Source organism: Rissa tridactyla, chromosome 1 (assembly GCF_028500815.1).
Source record: "Rissa tridactyla isolate bRisTri1 chromosome 1, bRisTri1.patW.cur.20221130, whole genome shotgun sequence".
Taxonomy (NCBI): domain Eukaryota; kingdom Metazoa; phylum Chordata; class Aves; order Charadriiformes; family Laridae; genus Rissa; species Rissa tridactyla.
In genome coordinates this window covers 127,449,892-127,471,728 of record NC_071466.1, presented here as the reverse complement: position 1 = coordinate 127,471,728, position 21,837 = coordinate 127,449,892, and the positions used below count along the sequence as shown (strand labels likewise).

Sequence of the window (21,837 nt, the reverse complement as noted above, 5' to 3'; positions counted from 1 at the left end):
TCCAACCCTTTTTGCACAAGCTGACAAGATGGGTGTATGTCTGAGACAGCTGTCAAAACTTGCCCAGGGGAAATGTCCAGCTCTGGGTCCACCAGCACAGGAAAGACACGGACCTGTTGGAGGGGGTCCAGAGGAGGGCCATGAAAATGATCAGGGAGCTGGAGCACCTCTGCTATGGAGAAAGGCCGAGAGAGTTGGAGTTGTTCAGCCTGGAGAGGAGAAGGCTCTGGGGAGACCTTATAGTGGCCTTCCAGTACTTAAAGGGGGCTTATAAAGAAAGACAGAAAAAGATTTTTTACCAAGACCTGTAGTGACAGGACAAGGGTAAATGGTTTTAAACTGAAAGAGGGTAGGTTTAAATTGGATATAAGGAATAAATTCTTTATGATGAGGGTGCTGAGACACTGGAACAGGTTGCCTAGAGAAGTTGTGGACACCATGTCATTGGAAGTGTTCAAGGTCAAGTTGGATGGGGCTTTGAGCAATCTGATAGAGTGAAAGATGTCCCTGGCCAAGCCGGGGGCAGGGTGGACAACATGACTTTAAAGGTCCCTTTCAACCCAAACCATTCTATGATTCTATGGTAACTTGTCCCCAGGCTCCCAGGGGACCTGGTCCCAGTCAGACAGTGGCTGCATTGCCACTGTAGGGCCTGTTTTCTCATAGCTCAAGTTCCATGGGCCCATTGGGTCTTCAGTCAGGCCAACCATCTGTATTTGGCATGTGCAACCTTGGAGCAGTAGGGGGAAGAGACAGAAAGGAACTGAGCAACACTGAGCTACAAAGAGAATTAGCTAAGAGGAATGGGGAGGACATGAAGCATAAATTAAGCCTACTCTGTGACACCCAACAGACCTCCGTTCATAGGTCAGCCACTTATTTATTAGGTGACTGTCACATGCAGAAAGTGTGAAAAGCTCAGTCAGTATCTTCATTTATCAACCAAACAAAATTTCTAGAAGACTTTGAAGACTTTTCTTCTTATGGAACTCAAAATACTTCAGAACCAAACAGTAAGCATCCTCATTTTACAGACATGGCAGCCAAGTCAGCAATTGCTGCAGTGGGTCACATCATTAAAGAGGCCTGCCAATGGTTTCCCAGACATTTTTCCACTCTCTTGGTAAGTATTCAAATTATCTTATTTCTTAGAAAAACAAAGAAAAAGGTCTCCCGAAATAAGATGAACAAGAAAAATCCCCCATACAAGCAAACCATTTTGCATTTTTGTCCAAAAAATAGCAACAGAAAATCCTTACTAACTTATAACAAGATTAATTCCAGAAGTAAGAACTAAGAATTTTCAATTCCACTTCTGGTGCAAACACTAAAAAGCAATTTATTGTCTAGGAAGAACACACAAGAGCAACTGGTTGAAAGTTCTCTTATATTTTAATTATACATTTGACAGTCATTGAAGAGAATCTACACATTTACCATCTGCTTTTACAGCTGGAATAATATTCAGAAGACCAGCACAAGGCACAGTATAGGCATTAAACTTCGCAGAAATAGCAACGAGCAGTCATTACTTGTGGGGGTCAATTTAATAAAACCTCAAGTGTCATCTCTGTCCTATGTCAAGTCGACAAATGGAAGGCTCTAGCCATATTAAGTGGGTGTTTTAAACTGATGTGCTGCTGGAGGTAGTAACGCAGAGTGGACTTAGCTACCCTATATAGTAATAGGTACTGCTGAAGAGCTTTGCCTAGTGGTTCTTATCACACAAGGTAACTTCCCCCCCGCCAAAGTTAACCTAACTTTAGCTCATGATTACTATCATGAATACAGCCCCAGAGATAGCAACCGGGCATTTCAGCACTTTCTACTGCCAAACAGGCACTTGCCAAGACCAGATCAATGATTGCACAAGAATCAGCCCTTGCCCTCCATTCCTGGAACGGCATTCCAGAATGGCACGGCGCTCTACAAATAAGCAAGAAAGCCAGATATTGCAAGTCCTTTCTTAATCAAAGAAAAATTACATGATTTTTTGATCTCTCCTATGAATCTCTGGTCTGAGGTGAAAAGCAGCTGACAGGAGCAGCACGGGCATCCTTATCTGCCCCATGTGGCATGGCTACTTACTCATTACATTATTATTTTAAATTAGGGTAACTCCACTGGCTATCAAGGCACTTTATCTGAAACAGAAAATTAATTCTTGGGGGGTAAGATATCTCCCTTCAGCTGCATGACAGGAAGACCAAAAGTCCATAATGGCAATAACTCCTGAATGTGAAACATATTCAACTTTTTTTCATCACAAACAGGCTGATGTATGAACATCAGCTCTTTGGAATGGTTGAAAAATTAAGCATGAATAAATTACAATCTAGAAAGAACAAGGCTAGGTTACTTCCTACTGTTATTTCTTTCAGAGTGCACTATTTGAGCTGCTCAATTCTCTCTCTCTTTTGAAAAGTCAAAGACCCCGTAATCTTACTGGGAAAAAAAGAATCCACATAGTATTGTGCAGTGCTGTCACAACAGCTTTCATTTATAGCCAATTAAAAACAGAAATAAGCATTCAAAGCAGAGCCTATTTCCTTCCGACTCTTCTGTCTGCTTGCAGTTGTAAAGCATGCAGATATAGATTTCCTTTGTCATTATTTCACAACCCACCAACTGGTGTTTTATGAACCGCAGTGGTCTGTGGACCAGTAAACCTGGTACCATTTCTGCTTCCCTGCTGGATAACTTAATCTACTTCCGTCACAATTTCAGAAGCTACAAAATTAAGACTGAGATACAATCAATTTTCCCTGAAGAGTTTTGTTTAATGTTTCTATAAATATGAACAAAGTGACTGAAGAGGAGCTCAAGTATGATAAAGATAAAACTCTTCAGACTTCACACAGCACAAATTGCAGAAATTCACACAAGCGACAATTAGTCACCCTAGCTCAATTATGGGGACTGCAGGAACAAATAAAGATGGAGGGCTCCTTCACAGGATTTAGATAAAAAAGCACAACCTCTGCAGTTAGTGTGCTCATACTACAGCAGCAAGCTTCAACAGCTGCTACTGTTACACAAAGCCATCTAGGTTTTCTTGCTATGTGAGGGGGTTCTTGCTTTTGAGCAAACTTGATTGATATTGTTGGCTTGTAGACACTTGAATGTGAAGGAAAGTGAACTCTTTCCCATCTTGGGATCTCAACTGATGTCTCAATAGCCTCTACTCTTGATGGAGAAAGGGGCAGCCCTTCCCTGAAACCTGGACATTTGGGCTGGGTTGACATGACAGGGAGAAGAATCTGTCCTGATGTGTGGACCTATTGGAAGAATAAGGAGAGAGTCAAATTCCAAGCTACTAATTCAGCTTCCAAGGGGAGAATCTGCAGAGCCCTGGGTATCTGCTACTAGTCGCCAGAGGGCAATGCTAAAGTCAAAACTGCGTGCTAGTTTTGGATGAAGGAGCCCCATATTATTTTCTGTCATTGCAGTCACCATAAACTCCTCTTAACTAAAAAAAATACTAGCCCATCACAGAAGAGGGTATGCATAAAACCCTCAGCATGTCATTAAATAAGAATAAAAAAGATTCACAACCAGTGACTGAGAACCAGATTCAAGAGTGATACTGGCTTTGCAACTTCCGCAAACACACTTAATTCCCTAGATTTCAGATGTAACTCATGGGTCAGTTCACATTATTCAGTTTGGGTCTAATGCAGACAAGGACTACACTTAACACAGCCTTCCTTTCTTGAATTCAAACTTTGGAGTTGGTCTTTTAGCTCTGTTTTGTGCTAGCCATCAACTGCTGGTGAACAGCCTCTCCGTCTTCAAAAAGTAGGCCTGTCGTTCAGAAACGAAGTGAACCAGAGAAGCTAGTGGGTCCTCCTGCTTTATCTCCATACACAGGAATTAGAAATAAGCACCGTCAGCCAGGAAACCGTAGGAAAATGAGCACTCTGCAGTAGCCTTTGGTTGACCAGCGACTGTACTGGATATCCAGATAGGAGTACTTGCTTTAAGTGTGATGTTTCCCATCATTGTCCAAAGAAAAGAAAAAAAAAGAAGTGGGCAGAGTGAAAGTCTCTCCAAGTCAGTCTTCCAAGGGAAAGCATAAGCACATCAGTAATTGGGACATTAAAGAACAAATAGTAGTGTCCCATAGGGCATTGGTTGGGAAATAAGGCAATACAGTCATTGATACTGGCCAATCTCTAGTGCCTCTGGGTTACAAAATACTTCACAAGGTCCTCCAAAAGCTTAAGTTTCTTGAATCCAAGAAGTGCCTTTGGCAAGCCAGTTTCCTGTGGAAGCAGCCAGCACCCAGAGAACCTCTCTTTTTCCAGCACATTTTAAATGAAAACAGTGGATCAATCACATCAAGGAGAAATGGCAAGTTGTTCTCCTTTGCAACTTGTCTTAGAATGTACAGAAATTCTGTGTTCTAGTTGCAAGGTAAGAGATGAGAAAACCCTGCAATTTAGCTACAGATCAGATGCACCACATATGCAGAGCTGGTATAAATGTCCAGGTAAAGATCAAGGACAACAGTGAAAATGGTGACTGTAAGACTTCTTCACAGCCCTTTATCCCGCCCCATGTATATGATACATGGCACAGAGAGAAAAGCGAGAATATAAAATGCATGGAAAAGAGTACATGGCTTAGGAAAGATATATCCACCAAAGCCATGCTTCCTAGAGTTGAAAGAAATTCTGGTCCATGGTGTGAGGGACAGTGGTCATATCTTGTGCAGTCTCTGTAGGAATGGCCAAACCTTGGTAAATTTATTCCTTTAAGTTTACGAATAAATTCAAGTCTGGGTTAAAGGCTAGAAGGCACTAAGGTCTAAGCTTAAAGTAGGGCAGGTTGCTTCAGTCAGGATAGGGTAGATAAGCTGGCAATTTGCAGACGTGCTAGTGAGCTCTTACTAAGGCAGCCAAACATCCTTCCAGCGTTGTGCTCCTTCTGTTTGGGAGAGAGGCTTACTGAGGACAAAAGGAAGCAACTGCCCAAACTATGCTGAGCAGCCAAGCAGAAGCAGCAAACATTTCACATTGTGAAGCACAACAGAGGGTCTTAAAAAGGAGATGCTGTGCCTCCCTCCCTATGCCAAACTCACAGCGGACTGGATCAGATGACCTCCAGAGGCCCCCAACAACATAGATTGTTCTACTGTCCTGTGACTTTACAACTCTGTGATCATCAGAGCCATTCTCCGGTAACCGGTGTGCAAAGGACCAGCATTCTACAGACTGGGCTCCTTGCAATGCTGGGGCAACTAACAAAGACAACTGGCATCTCTCTTTAAAGACTGGGAATACAGCATTTACTAAAAAAAAAATCTGCTATTTCCAACAGAATATCTTCAACGGACCACAAGAATAAAAAGGGATTATGTATTGCTTTCATGGCCACTAGACATAGATTCTTCAGAGTTACAAGTCTAAGGGGAAGCAGCTTCATCTGTTTTTTTTGCTGGTTGTCAGTTCAATCAAAAGCAGCCATCCCAACATACATAGGAGAAAAGCTAAGAGGAGTCCGGTGGGAATCTTAGTTCTTTCAGTACTGGCACTAAATGACTATGCTTCTTCCACTGTGTGAACTTCCTCTGTCCTGCAAGAGAAAATAAAAGATTCAGGAACAAGGAAGGATGAAAGGAAATCATATGTCTTCCTACCTCCTCTGAGCACCATAACAAAACCATTCATACATACACACATCCCAGCTGAGAGTAGAACTGCACTTCCTTCCAAAACTTGGAAGCGAAAATGGTAATGTGCAAAATACAGCCCTTTGAGAAGACTCCCACCTGGTAAAATTCTGCATATATGTAATAAGGGACAGCTAATGTTTTTTTATTAAAAAAAAAAAACCCTTCATTTTTTTAAGAGGGAATACACTGTCTAACTTGGAGACTAGCAATTGGATATGAAGGTTAGGTCACACTTTGGTTGCTACCTGAAATCTAGTCCCAGTGTAAACTGACAAGTTGAACTGTGAACAATAGCTGTTCACTGCCCATATAATGCATGTTCAGTTCTCAGGAGTCCCAAAAAGCAAGCCATCCTCTTCCACCCATCCTGGAGGATCACACATTTCTCACCACTATAATTTCATGTAGCTTTAAGCACCTCACCTGGATGCTTTCCCATATGAACCATCTTAAAAATATCACCAAGACGCTATAAAATTAAATGCTGGATATCAATAATAGGAGAATCATGCACATGTTAAAAGAAATCAGAAGTAAACCAACACCAGAGAGGGCTGCAGGGGGATACACAGTACTGCTGCCTACTCTGGAAGTGGTTTCTCCCCAGGCAGTGCCAGGAGAACAGCTATTCTAACACCAACACATACATAGAGCCCCAAATGCCTCTAGGTGGGGACAGGAGTGAGAAGGTGTAACATGTCACTCCATGTGGGATGTGATAGGGGACCTACTTTATTTGATTGTTCACTTTGCCCCTGAACACACTATAGCCATGCAACACATGTCTGAAGGCAGGGAGCTCAGCAGCCTCCTCATAACCAAGCTGCGCAGCGCTCCTTGCCCTCCATTTGAAAGGCAACAGGATGCAGAAAGTAACAAACATTCACTCTCACTCCACAAAACCCACCTCTTCCCTTAGACGGGAAAGCGAAAAGGCAGCTGACTCACCGAGCGTGGCCCTGCGCTGCCTTTGTGCTTCTTCTCCTGACCTGGGATGACTTCTAATGAGCGATAACTGGGGGGTTTATCTTCTGGCCATTCCCGAGACCGGTGTCGCCGCCTGCGGTTTGTTGGTGGGAGACGGACTTGCTCTTCTGAGGAGCTCCATGATCCCCGTCGAGAAGGGGGAGAGTAGCTGTGCCGCCGCTGACCTGAGTTATTGCTCCTCCTGGTATGGTGCTGGTACTCTGGCCTCCCTGTGGGCTCTGGTCTCCAGCCACGATGGTGGCTGGAGCGCTCCTTGGCCTCCTCCGGATAGAAACTGCAGCTGCTGCTGCTGCTCTTGCCCCTCTCAGCCTGGCGTGGGGGTGACACATCCCGTCTGGAGTGCTGGGGCCTGCCATTGTAGCCGCCTGTCCTCTGCCTCTGAGGATGGTCCTCTCGCCGCCTGTCCCAGGGCTCCTGACTGTAGCTGGAATGAGAATCCTCACTGGAAGGCAAGGGCAATCTCCGGTTTTCCCTCCTGTCCTCTGCTGCAGCATCCCAGGGTCTGGGGTTGCAGGCAGCTCTCTGTGGCCGTGAGGAGTTGCTGCTCCCATGGATGGAGGAGACGTGATCAGCGAGAGGAGGTGGCATGATCTCAGAGCCCAGGGAGGACAGCAAGCTGGGCTGTACAGCCTGCCGCTGGTGGGAGGGTGGCCGGAGCTGTGACATATTAAGGTTTTGGATTTCAGACTCCAGATAGTCCAGAACACCCTTGTTAGGGAAAAGCTGAGCTTGTGGCTGCACCAGTGGAAGGCTGTTCTGCAGAGACACATCTAAGGATAAAAGCACGGGAGGACACAGCAAGTCAAGGGGAAACAATAAAGACAGGGCCCTTCTGCACTGATGATCCTGACTGAGTCACTTTTGAGCCTCTCTTCTCCTGCTCCTCCTCACTGCAAGAGCTGCACGAGTCTCAAGCACTACAACCAGCACATCCAGACCACACAAGGCAAGGTGGAAAGAGTAGTAACTGGTAAGTTGCAGCACGATCTGTGCTGTTTTGGGCAGCACAGAGGTAAGAAATCAAAGTCATCCAGCACACCTGGAAATATAGCTTATGTATTTAGAGAGAGGAACATTTTTTTTCTACATCATTGATACCAAATTTTATTAAAAAAAAAAAAATCAGAGAAAGTTCATAGTGTTTCCTCTCGTATCTTATTGAACTGGAAGAAATATGACCCAATACCGCAAAAGAAAAAGAAAATTTTATATATATACACACATACAGACACATATGTATGTATACATATAAGCAGCAAATGGAGAAGTTTCTTCACTGGGAGACTGATACAGCTCTGGAACAGTTACCCAAAGAAGTCATGGAATCTCCATCCTTGTAGGTTTCCAAGACTCAGCTGGACAAAACCACAGCTAATGTGACTGAGGTTGGTGACAGTTGCTAGTAGGACTAGATGACCTTAGAGGTCCCTTCTACCCAACATCTCTAAAAAGCTGACGTGAAACAAATCTAAGGGAAACTTAAACACAGGAGATTCAAGGACTGTGAAAACACAGGCTAACAAACTGCCTGAGGAACTTACTTGCCTATTTTCTGCCAGTATGCACGTGGATTTCCTTGAGAAGACTCAGTACATTCTGTCTTAAATCATTGTGGCTCAGTCACCAGATCTTCCTAAGGAAAACTGGTGCCCTGGCTAGGAAAAATGGTAACTGTAGAATTAACTAGCAGGCTAAAAAGGTATATACTAAACCATCTTGAATCTAGCATTTAAGATGTTTGCAAACTATTTCTTCAAATAACAGTTAAGACTCATCAGACACAGAGTAAATCTGCGACTGCTGTATAGTGATGAAAAGCTGATTTCAGATGAAAAATATGTTATATTTATTTGAGAAATCATTATGCTGAATTCCCCTATTTTCCTTGGGTGATTAAATAATATTACTGTCAATAAGTTATTTTATTACTTATTTCTCTAGGACTTCAGAGACTCCATCTTTCCTCCTCTATTAAAGTTACAAATAAATACCACTAATACAAGCGATTTTGGGGCAAAACAACTGGAAAATTCTTCCTAGTTCACTAGAGAGTCCTTAATTTTTTGCTGCATGCAGGCTAGATCTATTGCACAGAAGGCAGTTTGCCCTTAATCATTTGAAGACTAGACATTTGATAAGAACTCAAACAAATTGCACCTCACTTGTCATGTCAATTTTGGCTATAAGGAGTTGACCGTGACCAGCACAGCAGAACAAAGAGACAGCACCCTCCTCTACCACATGAAGCAAGATAAGCTGGGTATATTTACCCTGCAGTCACTGGGGTGTAGCACAGATATACCTTAGTTAGTATTAAACTACTTCACCCAGCACTGAGCCTAGCAAGACACTTAAGATGGATAGGCTGTATTTATCCACCCAGGCAAGTCTATAGTACACTGCAGATGTAACATTTCTCTCTTTGGTGGTAGAGAGGCTAAAGCCTCACCTGCGGAACCTCCCTAAGAAGGTACCCATTTCTCATCCTGGTTTCCCTCTGAAATGATGCCCATGGTCTCACCTTGTTGCAGTAGAGGGTTCAGCTGGTAAGAGGAAAGTTGCGAGTTCCTGTCGCCACCTCCGTAGAACATGTTGGGTGACATCCAAGGTGCAAGTGCCTGAGCCTGCTTCATGAACTGATGCCGTTTCAGTACTGTAACAGAAGAAAAAAGCTTAGCGCAGCTATCCAGAGAGCACAGCTTGCAGACCACATACCATTTTGCTTGATAGACTGTAGCCTTTGGATGTGATCAGATATAGGAAATTCACAGAATGAAAACCTCTCTCCACCTTATGACAAAGTAAAATAGAGCACAGGAAATTCCAATAGGAAGTTGTACAGCTTCAAAAAGATACCTAAACCAGAAGAAAAGGGTTACTGCCTGATATTCAGGGTACAGTTCCAGCAACTGGGAACAAATGGCACTATAAGTACACAGGACATAACCAAATGCAAGAGTTCTACTGCACTGTCATTATGAGTACAGTTGCAGAAAGGTGGGAAATAATGTTTCATACAGCAAGACATACTACACTGTTTTCTCTCTCTTAAAACTCTTTCAGCTCATCATTGGTCCTTTCCCCTTTTGGCTTTGATTTACAGCTAAATGGGACCTTTTTTGCCACCTTCATGTAAGCTCTGTCCAGATCATATTTTCCACACCATACTTCACCGTTTCCTCTCTGTTCCACAAATCGGGCACTCGGAGGTGCACTGTCCAGCTTCTCCCATTCTAGCCTTACAACCACTTTTGCTGTCTCTCTCTGTAATTTACCTCAGCATGACTGCTAAAATTAAATCCCTTAGGACAGTGTGGTCAAACTGGTGAACAAACTAAATTTCCTATTCTCAACAGCAATGTTCAGTGTGCCAAAAGAGCAAACTCAGAGGAAATTTCTCTCCCTCACTGTTTTCCCACAACTGCTAACTGCAGACCCCTACTCATGGGGTCAGGGTCCAATTTCACTTCACTTTTTTCAGCACTTCCATCTCACCTCCTCTACACGGACAACCTCACCATCCCTGTCTTCAAAACCATCACTCATTGCTGCTTCTTTTTTGGGAATACCTACAAACATCTTACAGAAACTTACTCCTTCTACCACAATCAAAACTTAAGTTTATGAGCAAGTAAATTCTACAAGCCCCAGACCTTACAAAGCCTAAGTCTGCATGGCTTGTCTGTCATTACTGGGTGAAGCTTTTCTGCAACAGGGCCTTTGCAAAATTTCTCTTATATGGCTTCTCTGGAGTTTCTGAAGTGGCAGGCTTTTACTGCAGCCTCTTCTCTGGTCAGGCATGAATAGAACATTCCTGGCTATACAGTTCAGAAGACAGATAGGAACGTAATTGCCTTTGAGACTTTTACCCCTCTGATAAATCTGGCTGAAGTTGGCTGATGAAATTAAAAGCTATAGGAAGGAAAGAGACAGGGGACAGACAGACAGGTTGACTGCATAAGCCTCGCTTCTTTAAGAAACCAGGCTACAGCTAAGCTGCAATTAATTCTATCCCCTGGGTTCATTTGCAGCAGGCAGCATTTAGACTGCAAGCTCGTTGGGACTGAGCTCTCCATTTCAGATAGCACTCCAGTTATTAAACGTGTTCTCCTTTAGTGGTTTCGTTGAATTTGTAGGGAGCACCACGTGCAGCAAAACAGGGACTGACATTGCGTCTCAACACTTCCTTCGCTTTCCCTATAGTTCATGCAGCTCCACTTCGTTCTCCACTCCAAACTCCCTCCCTCTCCCCAACCTGGATCCAACCAGACTGAACTACAAAGCTGGAAACTTCAGGGGTTTTAGTCCTAATACTCTGATTTTTCTTCAAATTTGTGTCGCCTGAGGTAGCAGCTTTCAAGCATTTTACGTCAAACTTGCTTTATTATTTTTTTTCCCCAAGGGATTTTCCTCTAGTTTACGTTTCAAACTTAGAGGAAGAGAGAAAGAGGAAAATGAAAAAGGATAAAAAGAAGGGAAAGGCCTTATCTCTTCCTCTCCTGTTCCTCCAGTTATCACCTCGAGAATGTCTTAGAACCTGCTGAGTGCATGTCCCTGGGTTTTGACCACAGTCTTTACCTGAGTAGTGAAAGGCCCAGTAGCTGTGGCGGGCATACCTACTTTGAGTTCCCCTCTGTAGGGTATGAAGGCCGTCACTAGGACCAAAGTCATCCTGTCCCTGTAATTCTCTGATCTCTCCCTACAGCTGAACAAATGCAGAATTACCCGTGGACTTCCTTCACTACCTTCATCCTCTCTTTCTTCCCCAGATACTTTGCCTTCTAGTTTGAACCCAATATATACTCTGGTTCCCCACCTACATAATAGAATTGAACATATTTATCTGACGAAGGTCAGATTCACCCTAATTCCAAAACTCATACCTGCTATAAAACTTTGTCAGAATGTCATGTTGTTCCCTCCACTTACTCCCTGCTGAGAAAGGTTGTTCTTCACCTTTGACAGACTTTACAGATGCTGGGCCAATTATCCAATTATAAAAAAAATATTTTCCAACCGAGTCAGACCCAAGTGCAACTATATCCTATTTTGCACCAATAAGTGGTAGAAGTCCACCGTAGAAAAGGAACGAATAAGAACAGGAGGAGGTCATACGTATATTTACCCTAGTGGACTTTTCTGAGAGATTTCCATGGGGGATGTAATTGGCTTGCTCCTGGGGCATGTTTAATATTTCTGTACACCAATTCCAAATTACTCAAACAATGCATTTTTATTACTAGGTTCAAAATCATGTTAGTTAAACCACCCAGAATTACCTTGCCTCAATGGCATCTGTAACTGTTCAGCAGATCTAGGCTACCCTCTAGTGGACAATAATTCGGAAGAAATCATCCAACTCGTAAGACTTAGTTGAGGATTTCTGTCTTCTCTTCAGCTGTGTGAAACTGTTATTCCTCGGGACTGCTTTTTAAGATGCCCCCTGTATCTATCTTCTTGGGCTTTTTAAGGCCTCCAGTTCATTTCTTGGAGTGCAAAAAAGCAAGTCAGAGGAAGTGAAGAAAAGGGTGTGCTAGAGGAGGGGAGCAGGCACAAGGATCCCTTGCGAAGTGGATCAAGAGGGCAGGCAGCTGGGATGGAAATTACAGTCACAGAATCCATTAGCCAGTCAAGGAGTCTGGACTTGTCTGTATCTTCTGTCATGAGCAGGGAGAGGTTTTGGGAACCCTGCAAGAATCCCTCCTACATATCCTCAACAGGAGGCAGGAAAGACAAGAGAAGCAGTCTGGAGTGTGTGCGCTATCATCTCCTACAGCACAGGAAAACAAAAAAGAACTCACATATATTCTGAATCCCTTTTTTTGCCGAGAACTAGGAAGTCTGGAGGTGTGAGTCTTTCATCTCCATCGCGCCTCTCTCCCTTCATGGAAACTAATTTTTCTGCCAAGTTTCCATAGCCTCCTCAATACTACGCATTTTACTTGACAGCTTGTAAAGCTCCCAGAAAGTGTTTTGTTTTGTTTTGCTTTTAGCAAATGAGAGGGATGCTTTGCAAGGGATAATCAAATTAAGCTTAAATCTAAAACTCTCACAGCTTACTAACACCCAAGGTATACCAAATAGCTCTTTTCAGGTAAAGGGAAACCAGAAACACAGCTCCTTGTTCATAAATCTTCTCCTTATAACATCTGGGGAAGAATCTGGTGATTTCAGTGTTATACAAATGTATTTGTTGCATTTTGTTCCTTTCAGATTGTATAAACTGCAGGGGGCCTATTCCACCTTGTGTCGCTACTAAGTTTCAGTCACAGGAACACAGAGATTATATGACTTCAGTAGCCAAAATCAAACACTGGCCTTACTAAGAGCACAGGGTCTGGCTACAGAATTTTTATTACTGCTAAAAACTATGCACAACAAAGCTTCTTGTGCCTCAAAAGCTCAAAGTGCATATGCAGGGCTGACGACCAAGACAGACTGTCTTTCTCCTTTCTTTCTCCTTGCTTCCTTCCCAAAAGAAAAACAAACAAAATCTTTTTCTTGTAGAAGGAGCAGCTCTGAAAAGAACATGAAAACAGAAAATTCCATTTTACGTAATTACCTCTCAGAGTACCTCAGTAGTACCAAGGCATTCGCTTGCCCTCCTCACATGCACATGCATATGAACCACAAGACAGGGAAGAAAAGACCTGAGCTACTCGTACAAGGGAAGTGATCATGCCCTGGATGAGATGAGAGATGTTGGTAGCAAGGTGTGAGTGTGGAGGAACTTCTAAAAGTAGGTCACAAAGGAGCAAGATGGGCTACATGTATCCTAGCTCCCCTCCTCTAAACTCAAACTGGTCATGGGGGTCACATTGGCCAAGGAAACGTCTCAGTCCATATGGATGCTGAACTGGAGGGAGAAAGTGTAGCTCAGAAAGCTCCAAGTCAAGCTTTTGTCTTGACAGAAGCTATGAATGGATGCACATTTGCTTGAAACTCACCTTCCTCATTACAGCAGCACCGGGTTGGGCAGCAGACACATGGGATGTGGCAGCAGCAATACTGTGGGCAGCACTGGCACCAGCATACTCCAATCAGCAGAAGGAGAAGGAGGCCACCAAGAATGATGAGGAGTACTGTGAGCCAGTCTATGGGAAACACGGAGAAAGAAAGACAGTCCTGATGTACCTGGGCATAGTAAGTTACTGAGCACCTCTCCACTGATGGAGATATTTTGGGGTGTGGAGAAATAGAACAGGGGGAGATATCTGCAACCAAGGCAACAAATCACAGGCACTTACGGAGAACAATCAGCTTAACTTCTTTGTCTGGATCGCCTGAGGTATCTCCTGGTGCCTCCACAGTGCAGTAGTACACGCCATGATCCCACCACATGACCTCACTGATGACAAGGTCTGCCCCTGAGGGAGAAAGTCAGCAGGTTATTTGGGACTGACAGAAACTACTTTCTGCCCCAGTCTAAGAGGGCCCTCTGCCTGCAGGTGACATATAGTACTGCATCTACCCTCTTCCCAAGCATAGCCATCATCTTCAAACAATCCCACTTGAGTCCATTGAGAACTCCTGTAAAATAGCATCAACTGCCAGTCCCTTTTTCCTTTGTGTTGCTTGAAGGCAATGCTTCTTAGAAGCGGGACCAGTTCTTTGTGGAGTGAAATAACCAGCATGCTGCTGGGTGATGAATGTTAACAGATACTCACAGCTGCCAACCCTACTGGTTTTGGAACACAGATCGCTGTTCCTGTTAGGCCAGCCATCCCAATAATTCTTCTGGCAGTAGCAGCAGCTATTGCTTGAGGGCTGTCAGAGATCATGTAATGGACCTGGACAACTATGCAGTACTTCTTTGAAGGAAAAACTGTTTTCTAGCCTCGGTAGTCCACAGCTTATGTTTGCATTCTTCAGGAAAATGCTCAGGCACCCTCAGGACAGCTGGGAACAGGGCCTTTCACAACTCTTATTTCATTACCACCTCACAGAATGATACAGATGACATTAGCTATGTTTATGCTTCTCTTCACTTGGCAGGCCCAGATATCAGATAGTTACTGAGTTCAGTCCCTGCCTGGGAGATCAAGTCACTTACGGTTCTGAATGGTGATCTTTCGTTGCTGGTAGTCGATACCCAACACAGGCTCCTTCTGCCCATATTTCTGGATGACAATGCGCACCTTTCGCTGGCTGTCATTGCAGTCATCAGATGGGTCCTGGCCAAGAGCTAGAGCAGCCTGATACGCTACAAACACACATCATCAAGTAAGATGCCAAAAGTTATGGACCAATTTCTATCCCCTTGTGAGCAGCAGAGAAACTCTTGAAAGCATGTGTGCATTTTCTTTGGTTTAGTAATACAAAGCATGGCTTCAAACCAGCAAGGACAAGTTGCTTTGGAGTACTCAAAAGCAAACAGAGGTAGAGCCACAGGAATGGCAGAGATTTTGAGAATGCAGGGGCTGCAGAGGAGATGCCTCCTGCAGTCACAGCTGAAAGAACAACAGCAGAAAGAAGCTAATGGTGTTGGTTGGAGGGCAGCTCCCAGTATGAAGATGAACTGTAAGGAAAAGAAGTCATAAAACTCCCAGGAGTACTGACTGAAACAAAAGTGTCTTTATTTACCAAACAAAATCTCCAGACATACAGGAACCGCTGCAGGGATTTCCCTCCTGTATCCCATTAGATGTTGTGGAGCTCATAAAGACAGAAAAGGAGGGCTAGAAGCAATTTCTGTCCAATACTCTTATGATAGACTCACAACATAAACTATTTTCCAAGTATTTGGGACATTTGGGGAGACAGCTGATACAGACAGTCAGCGTTGTGTGTAAAGGGCTTGCAATGAAGAGAGGAGAGGACAAAGCTTGTCAAAGGTTCCTCTGTTGCTGTATCTCCAATGGATCATAAAGAGCAGCAGATCCAACTAAGCAAACACCGTGACCTTCATGCTTTCTGTCCGTTTTGGGGGCTATTAGCTTGAGCCTGGGCTCAAAGGACTCACATTATGTTGGGATCAGCAGAGCCAGGGACCCGCCTGCTTGTGGACTAGGCTGTAGAGCACTTGGTAATATGCCTACCCAGACCATCCAGACTGCAGACTGTTTCAGGGGAAGGGAAGAGAGGGGAGAGGGGAGTTCAGTTGGAAGGGATCTACAGTGATCATCTAGTCCAACTGCCTGACCACTTCAGGGCTGACCAAAAGTTAAAGCATGTTATTAAGGGCATTGTCCAAATACCCTCTGGTATTGTCCAAATAGCCCTTTGGTGGGGCATTGACCACCTCTCTAGGAAGCCTGTTTCAGTGTTTGACCACCCTCTCAGTGAAGAAATTCTTCCTAATGTCCAGTCTAAACCTCCCCTGGTGCAGCCTTGAACCATTCCCACACGTCGTATCACTGGATACCAGGGAGAAGAGACCTCCCTCTCTACTGCTCCTCCTCAGGAAGCTGTAGAAAGCAATGAGGTCATCCCTCAGCCTCCTTTTCTCCAAACTAGACAAGCCCAAAGTCCTCAGCTGCTCCTCATATGACATGCTCTCCAGCCCCATCATGAGCTTTGTTGCTGTCCTCTGGACACATTCAAGAACCTTCGCATCCTTCTTAAATTGCGGGGCCCAGAACTGCACACAGTATTCAAGGTGAGGCTGCAACAATGCTAAATACAGTGGGATCTCTTTTGACCAGCTGGTTATATTGTGTTTGATGCACCCCAGAATGCAGTTTGCATACCATCTTAATAACCATCTTAAACATTCCTGAATTAAGGCTGCACACACCAGAAAGTCCGCACATGAAGTGCTGTCACCAGTACTAAATGTTACTACTTAGAAGTCTTTCTGCCCTCCAAAATATATGTGTTTCTTCTAAATGTGACTCTAAAATCAGTAACACCTGGTCACAGGTATCTAGCTCCAACTATAGGGTCCCCCATGGAATCATAAAGTCCACTTATTGCAGGGCCCTTGCTTTCAAACATGCTGAAGCATAAGGTGGGGCTGCCAAGATTGACACACGTCAAACATGGCTGAGCCTCTCTGCCTTCTGAGTTGATGACAAGTAGGATAAATGAGCTGCTTTGGCTGGAACTGCTACAACATCATATCATAAAGCATTGACATTGCAAAGGAAATCACAGACATGACCTATTTTTTCTTGGAGTGCAGGGAAATACCACCACCTGACCTGGTTTATGGTCAGGAAGAGGTCAAAAGCCTGTATTCCCCAGTAAGTCTACCTTCCCCTTTCCATTTGAAGAGGGATTCCTTGGAGGACAAGCCTGACACTTACAGACTGAGTAGTAGTCAAAGATGGGGTCCTTGCAGAAGGATTTGAAGCGCCAGGTCACCACCACGTCCTGCAGCTGTGCTGAGGTGCTGTAGTCACACCTGAGGACAACACTGGCAAATAAGGTGGTATAACGTTCAACATCCTGCACTGTCACCAGCAGGGAGAGGCAACCTGCAAATGAGAACACAGAAGGCAGTCAGCCAGCAGGAACAGACACTGCATCACAACTTTCACTCTGCACCAGACCAACAACTGAAGTACACCTCCCTCAGCCTCACCCAGCACCTGCACCTACAAACCTCACCAGCCCCTTTGGTGAAGCCATCCAGAATTACAAATCCTGGTCAGAACACGAGCCTCACCTTTCCCTGACAGAAGGCAGCTTGAGACAGCTGCACTGGCCTGCCTTATGGACTGAATTATTTTCTCCAAAGCAACTACTAGTAGCCATTATGTAGCACATCACTTGGTGCTCTCCTTCTGCATGGGGAAAACTGTCCCTCCAACCTGGGGGAGATAATTTGTTTGGCCCAGAAGTACACATGATGGGATTGCCTTGCCTTGCCATCCTAACTGGAAAAGTCCTATGGTACCATCGTATAAACACGAAATGGATTTTATCAAGCTCTCGCTAAGAAAGACAGTCATCAGAATTTTACCTAGTGGTGACCAGGATTAAGACTATACAACTTCTGGGCTGCAGCATCATAGTTAAACTTGCTCTGTTTATCGCAGCTTCAGAACAGCACATATCAATTACCCTTTTTTCCCTTTTTAATGAAGCTATTGTTATGTATGTTTAGAACTCACTTGTAACAAACTTGACAGCATTTTCTATCCAAGAAGCTGCACCCACTGAGCAAAGTTTTACACAGTTTCTCATAAGCTATGCTTTATTTTAGCCACACTCCAGAGACATCTCTATCTTATTTAAACTTCGATAATACAGTAAGTTGTGGTTGTCATTAACAATAGCGAAGTTATCACTAGTTGCCTTCGATAAGGCAATACAAACAGTGTGGAGCAAGCGTGGGATGCCCTGTCTGGAATATGCTGCAGAGAACAGGGCAGGAGTTGCAGTGCTATGCTAGTTGCTTCTTAACTCGGGAACACAACAGCAGGAAAGGAGGGAAGGAAAGGGGGGAGGCTTGGAAGGTACCACCGGAAAGGGTTACCGTGAACCAACACTTGACTTCTATCATGTATTCAAAGAGTTTCCCTCTACTCAATGTTTTCAGGATGACAGCAAGGGAACAAGGGACTATGTAGTAACATCTGGATCACAACTGCAAGCATCATTCTTTCAGTGTCCTCTTAGGCTGCACCTCCACAGTATTTTCCAGGCAAATACAAGCTCACTCGTTTCCACCTGATGGAAAACATGCTGCGGAGGTGAGATCCTGCCTCAACAAGCAATTCTGCAGCAGGATATTGTCAGTGCAGTACTTGCCCAGTTTCTGGTTTGAAACAGACTCCTGCTCTGCCAACTTAAGGCACAAGCAGCAAACTCATTTGCCTTAAAAATACCACACAAACACAGAGAGGACCAAGGTAAACTCTTAGTCCAAGGCTTTTCTGAAAAGTAAAATATACACACGTGCACTTAAACACAGAAATACCAGCAGCTGTGCAAACCTCTAGCAAAACCAAGGATGTCTAGTTTTTACAATGCTGTAGCAAAGCAAAGTCCATACTGGTGACAGGTAGTTACAGTTGCTCTTATTTAAGAGCATCGTACTTCAAACATCTTGTTTCAGCTTTCATTGTGAAATAGCTGATCTGCAGGTTCTTACTGCAGGAAATCACAAGAAACCAACCCAAAATCCAAACTCCTAAGATTGGCAAAACCTTGATCTCATTGTCAATCAAATGAATTCTGACCTGTCGAGGCTCATGGAAACAGAACAGATTTTCCATGGGTTTCCTACAGCAGCATCTCTCTGGCAATAATAAATTACTCAAAATCACTATGTGCTTTTCACTTACAGAAACCAAACCTCTTTATGAAAGAGATCCTTTTTCATTACCTCTGTTCTGCAAAAGAGTCAGGAGCTGAAAGATAAGTTCCTTATTTTCTAAGGAGGTTAAAAAACTACTGTTCCCACTGGAGTACAGTCAAATATCTCTGCACGTCTGATGTTTCATACTGACCTCCTCGAAGAAAACTGAAAACTTGCGCAATTAAGGCTGGTTCCTAAACTTGGACTGCATTACTCCACTGCATGCTGCTATCCTTCTTAACCTGCTTGGAAAGAACAAATCTGGACACTGCCAACCTAGTAAGTTACTGCTACCCCAGGCCTCAGGCCTATTGAAGACACTAACCTTCAGCGCCAGTGAAGCCAAGTTTTAGCTAGAACATCATGCAGGAACGGCAGCTGTCAAGCAAGACAATCAACAAGCATACCTCCATTACTTTTTTTTGCTTCTTTTACTGGTTCTTTGCGAAAACCTGAACTTTGGTATTTAAAGCTAAATCATCAGCAAAGACTCAGGCATCCAAGAAGAAAAATGATCACTATATTTCCTTACAAGAGGTCAGAAGCTGTCAGGCAACCTGCAAAGCTCGGCAGAAAGGACTCTGCTCTCTGAAGGCTGCCTGTGGACATGGAGGTGAATTCCTATTCTCCATACAAGCATGGATCTAACAGGTATGGAAGCTCTCCAGGTACGCCAGATCTCCAAAGTGGCTGAGGCTGCTGAGCTAGCAGGGGTGGGCGCTTGTGAGGGAACCCCTCTGTGTCCGTACCCTGTGCTGGGGACCAAACCAAGCTGGCCGCACACGACCGATACTGGAGCCTGCCAGGAAGCAGGCGGCCACTTCCTCCTAGGACAGCAGTTAGCCGCACCTTTGGAGTAACGAAACTCCTCTCCGCATGGCTTTCCTGCCGAGATCGGGAGAGCCCCGCTCTTCCGCCCGGCGGGGAGGGACACCAAGGAAGGGGAACAACGCTCTCCCGGGCCAGGCCGCCCCTTCCCCTCGTCGCGCGGCCGCCGCCTCTCCCCCCCGCGCCGCACCACGTTAAGCCCGGGCGAAACCCGAGGGCGCCACCCGGGCCCCGGCCCCCTGTGCCACACGGGTGTCCCGAGGCGGGGAGTGGCCCCGGGGAGGGGGCAGGGACCCCACCGCCACCGCCGCCACCCCGGCGCGGCCCCACTCACCGGCCGGCAGCCAGGCCAGCAGCAGCGCCCACCGGCAGCGCCCGCGCGGGGCCATGGCGCTGCCTCCTCCGCCGCCCGCCCGGGGACGTCCGCCGCCGGTCCACCCCGCCGCGCCCACAGGCCCTCCCCTTCCCGTGGCACCTGTCCCAGGGCCGGGCTGACTGTCCCCTCCCTCCGCGGCCCCTCGCCGCCCGCCCGTCGGCAGGTACGCCTCCCTCCCTCCCTCCTCCTCCGTACAGCCGAAAGACAAAATGCCAGCCGCCAGCTTCAGAAACTGCTTAAAAAAAAAAATAATAATAAATATAAAAAAAAATGCACACAGGTATATGTGAGGGTGTGAACGCAGGTAGGTGGGTTCGCCCGAGCTCTTGCCGTCTGGGAAAATACGCCGTAACTGGCCGGCGCCCGGGAGTGCGCACTTCGTCTCGTGGGCAGAAAGTTTAAGGAATTAATTTCATTTTCCCGCTGAGTTATGAAAAGACGGTGACGGTGGCCAAAATAATCACAGAATCGTTTAGGTTGGAAGGGACCTTTCAGACCATCGAGTCCAACCATCAGCCTAACACTGACAAAACCACCACTAAACCATGTCCCTCAGCACTCCGTCTACATGTCTTTTAAGTGCGTCCAGGGATGGCGATTCCACCGCTTCCCTGGGCAGCCTGTTCCAGTGTTAGGTAACCCTTTCAGTGAAGAATTTTTTCCTAATATCCAACCTAAACCTCCCCTGGTGCAACTTGAGGCCGTTTCCTCTTGCCCTATCGCCTGTTACTTGGGAGAAGAGACCAACCCCCACCTCTCTACAGCCTCCTCTCAGGTAGTGGTAGAGAGCGACGAGGTCTCCCCTCAGCCTCCTTTTCTCCAGGCTGAACAACCCCAGCTCCCTCAGCCACTTTAATGCAAAAACAATATGATCTAATTTACGTCGGAGCCGGAGCTGCGGTGTGTCCTCCTCAGCCCCGGCCGTTACACCGGGTAACGGCCGCCAGCAGGTGCCAGCCGCGCCCCCCACCGCTCCCCCCGAGCCGGCGCATGCGCGCGCCGCCCCCGCCGCATTACAGCTCCCGCAGCGCCCCGCGCCACCGGTTGCCTGGAAACCGGTAACGCCGCCATGGAGGCGGCCCAAGGTACGGGGTGGTGGGAAGGTCGGGTCGGGGCCCGCTCCGGCCCGCACGGGCCCACATCGCCCCTCCGGGGCGAGGGGGGATGCAGGCGCCCGCGTGTCCCCGGGTCCCACGAGTCTGCCCCCTGGTAGCCACCGCGCTCCTCATGCACCCGCTGCAGCCGGGGCGTCTCCTCACTGCGTCCAGCTGGGTCCCCTCTACGGCACCCACCGCATGGCTCCTCAGAAGCTCCCTTCCCTGCTCGCCCTGAGGAGCTCCTGGTGTCCCCTGCCTGCCCCTTTGCTGTCCCCCGCACAACAGACGGTCACTCGTCATGGCCTTTCCCTGGTGTCCAGGTGGAAGGTGGCCTTGGAAGAGTGTGAGGCTAAGGCAATGCTGGGCCTGCACCTCTGTGCAAGGCCAGTGCCATCACCTCTGCATGCTGAAGGCTGTGTGGGACCAGTCTTCCTACGCAGAGGCTTTTGGAAAAAGCCTTTATTCTCATGTAGATGCTTGGCTTCAGAGAAGTGAAACAGGAATGAATGTTCTGCAGCTGAAATAGACCATCCCGTACTTCATTTGAAATGTGGTTTTGCTTTACCTTGTGTGAGGCAGTTAGTTTTATTACCTGTTGCATCTGTGGCACTGTCCCCATGTTCAT

General features: G+C 45.9%; 2 protein-coding genes across 2 annotated transcripts in view; one reads left to right on the top strand and one right to left on the bottom strand.

Annotated features, from left to right (window-relative positions):
* Window positions 1-1,390: 1,390 nt before the first annotated feature.
* ILDR1 (immunoglobulin like domain containing receptor 1) lies at window positions 1,391-20,159 on the bottom strand. Its single transcript, XM_054189024.1, has 8 exons — window positions 20,074-20,159; window positions 16,912-17,082; window positions 14,718-14,867; window positions 13,912-14,031; window positions 13,612-13,758; window positions 9,186-9,317; window positions 6,626-7,434; window positions 1,391-5,577 (listed from the first exon to the last, which is right to left on the bottom strand). The coding sequence occupies exons 1-8, from the start codon at window positions 20,126-20,128 to the stop codon at window positions 5,536-5,538; spliced, it is 1,626 nt and encodes a 541-aa protein (XP_054044999.1). The 5' UTR covers window positions 20,129-20,159; the 3' UTR covers window positions 1,391-5,535.
* Window positions 20,160-21,140: 981 nt separating this feature from the next.
* CFAP44 (cilia and flagella associated protein 44) overlaps window positions 21,141-21,837 on the top strand; it is a 47,442-nt gene continuing 46,745 nt past the window's right edge. Inside the window, exon 1 of the mRNA XM_054213407.1 lies at window positions 21,141-21,200. Coding sequence (XP_054069382.1) covers window positions 21,185-21,200 — 16 coding nt within the window. The 5' untranslated portion in view covers window positions 21,141-21,184. The remainder of the gene's footprint in view (window positions 21,201-21,837) is intronic.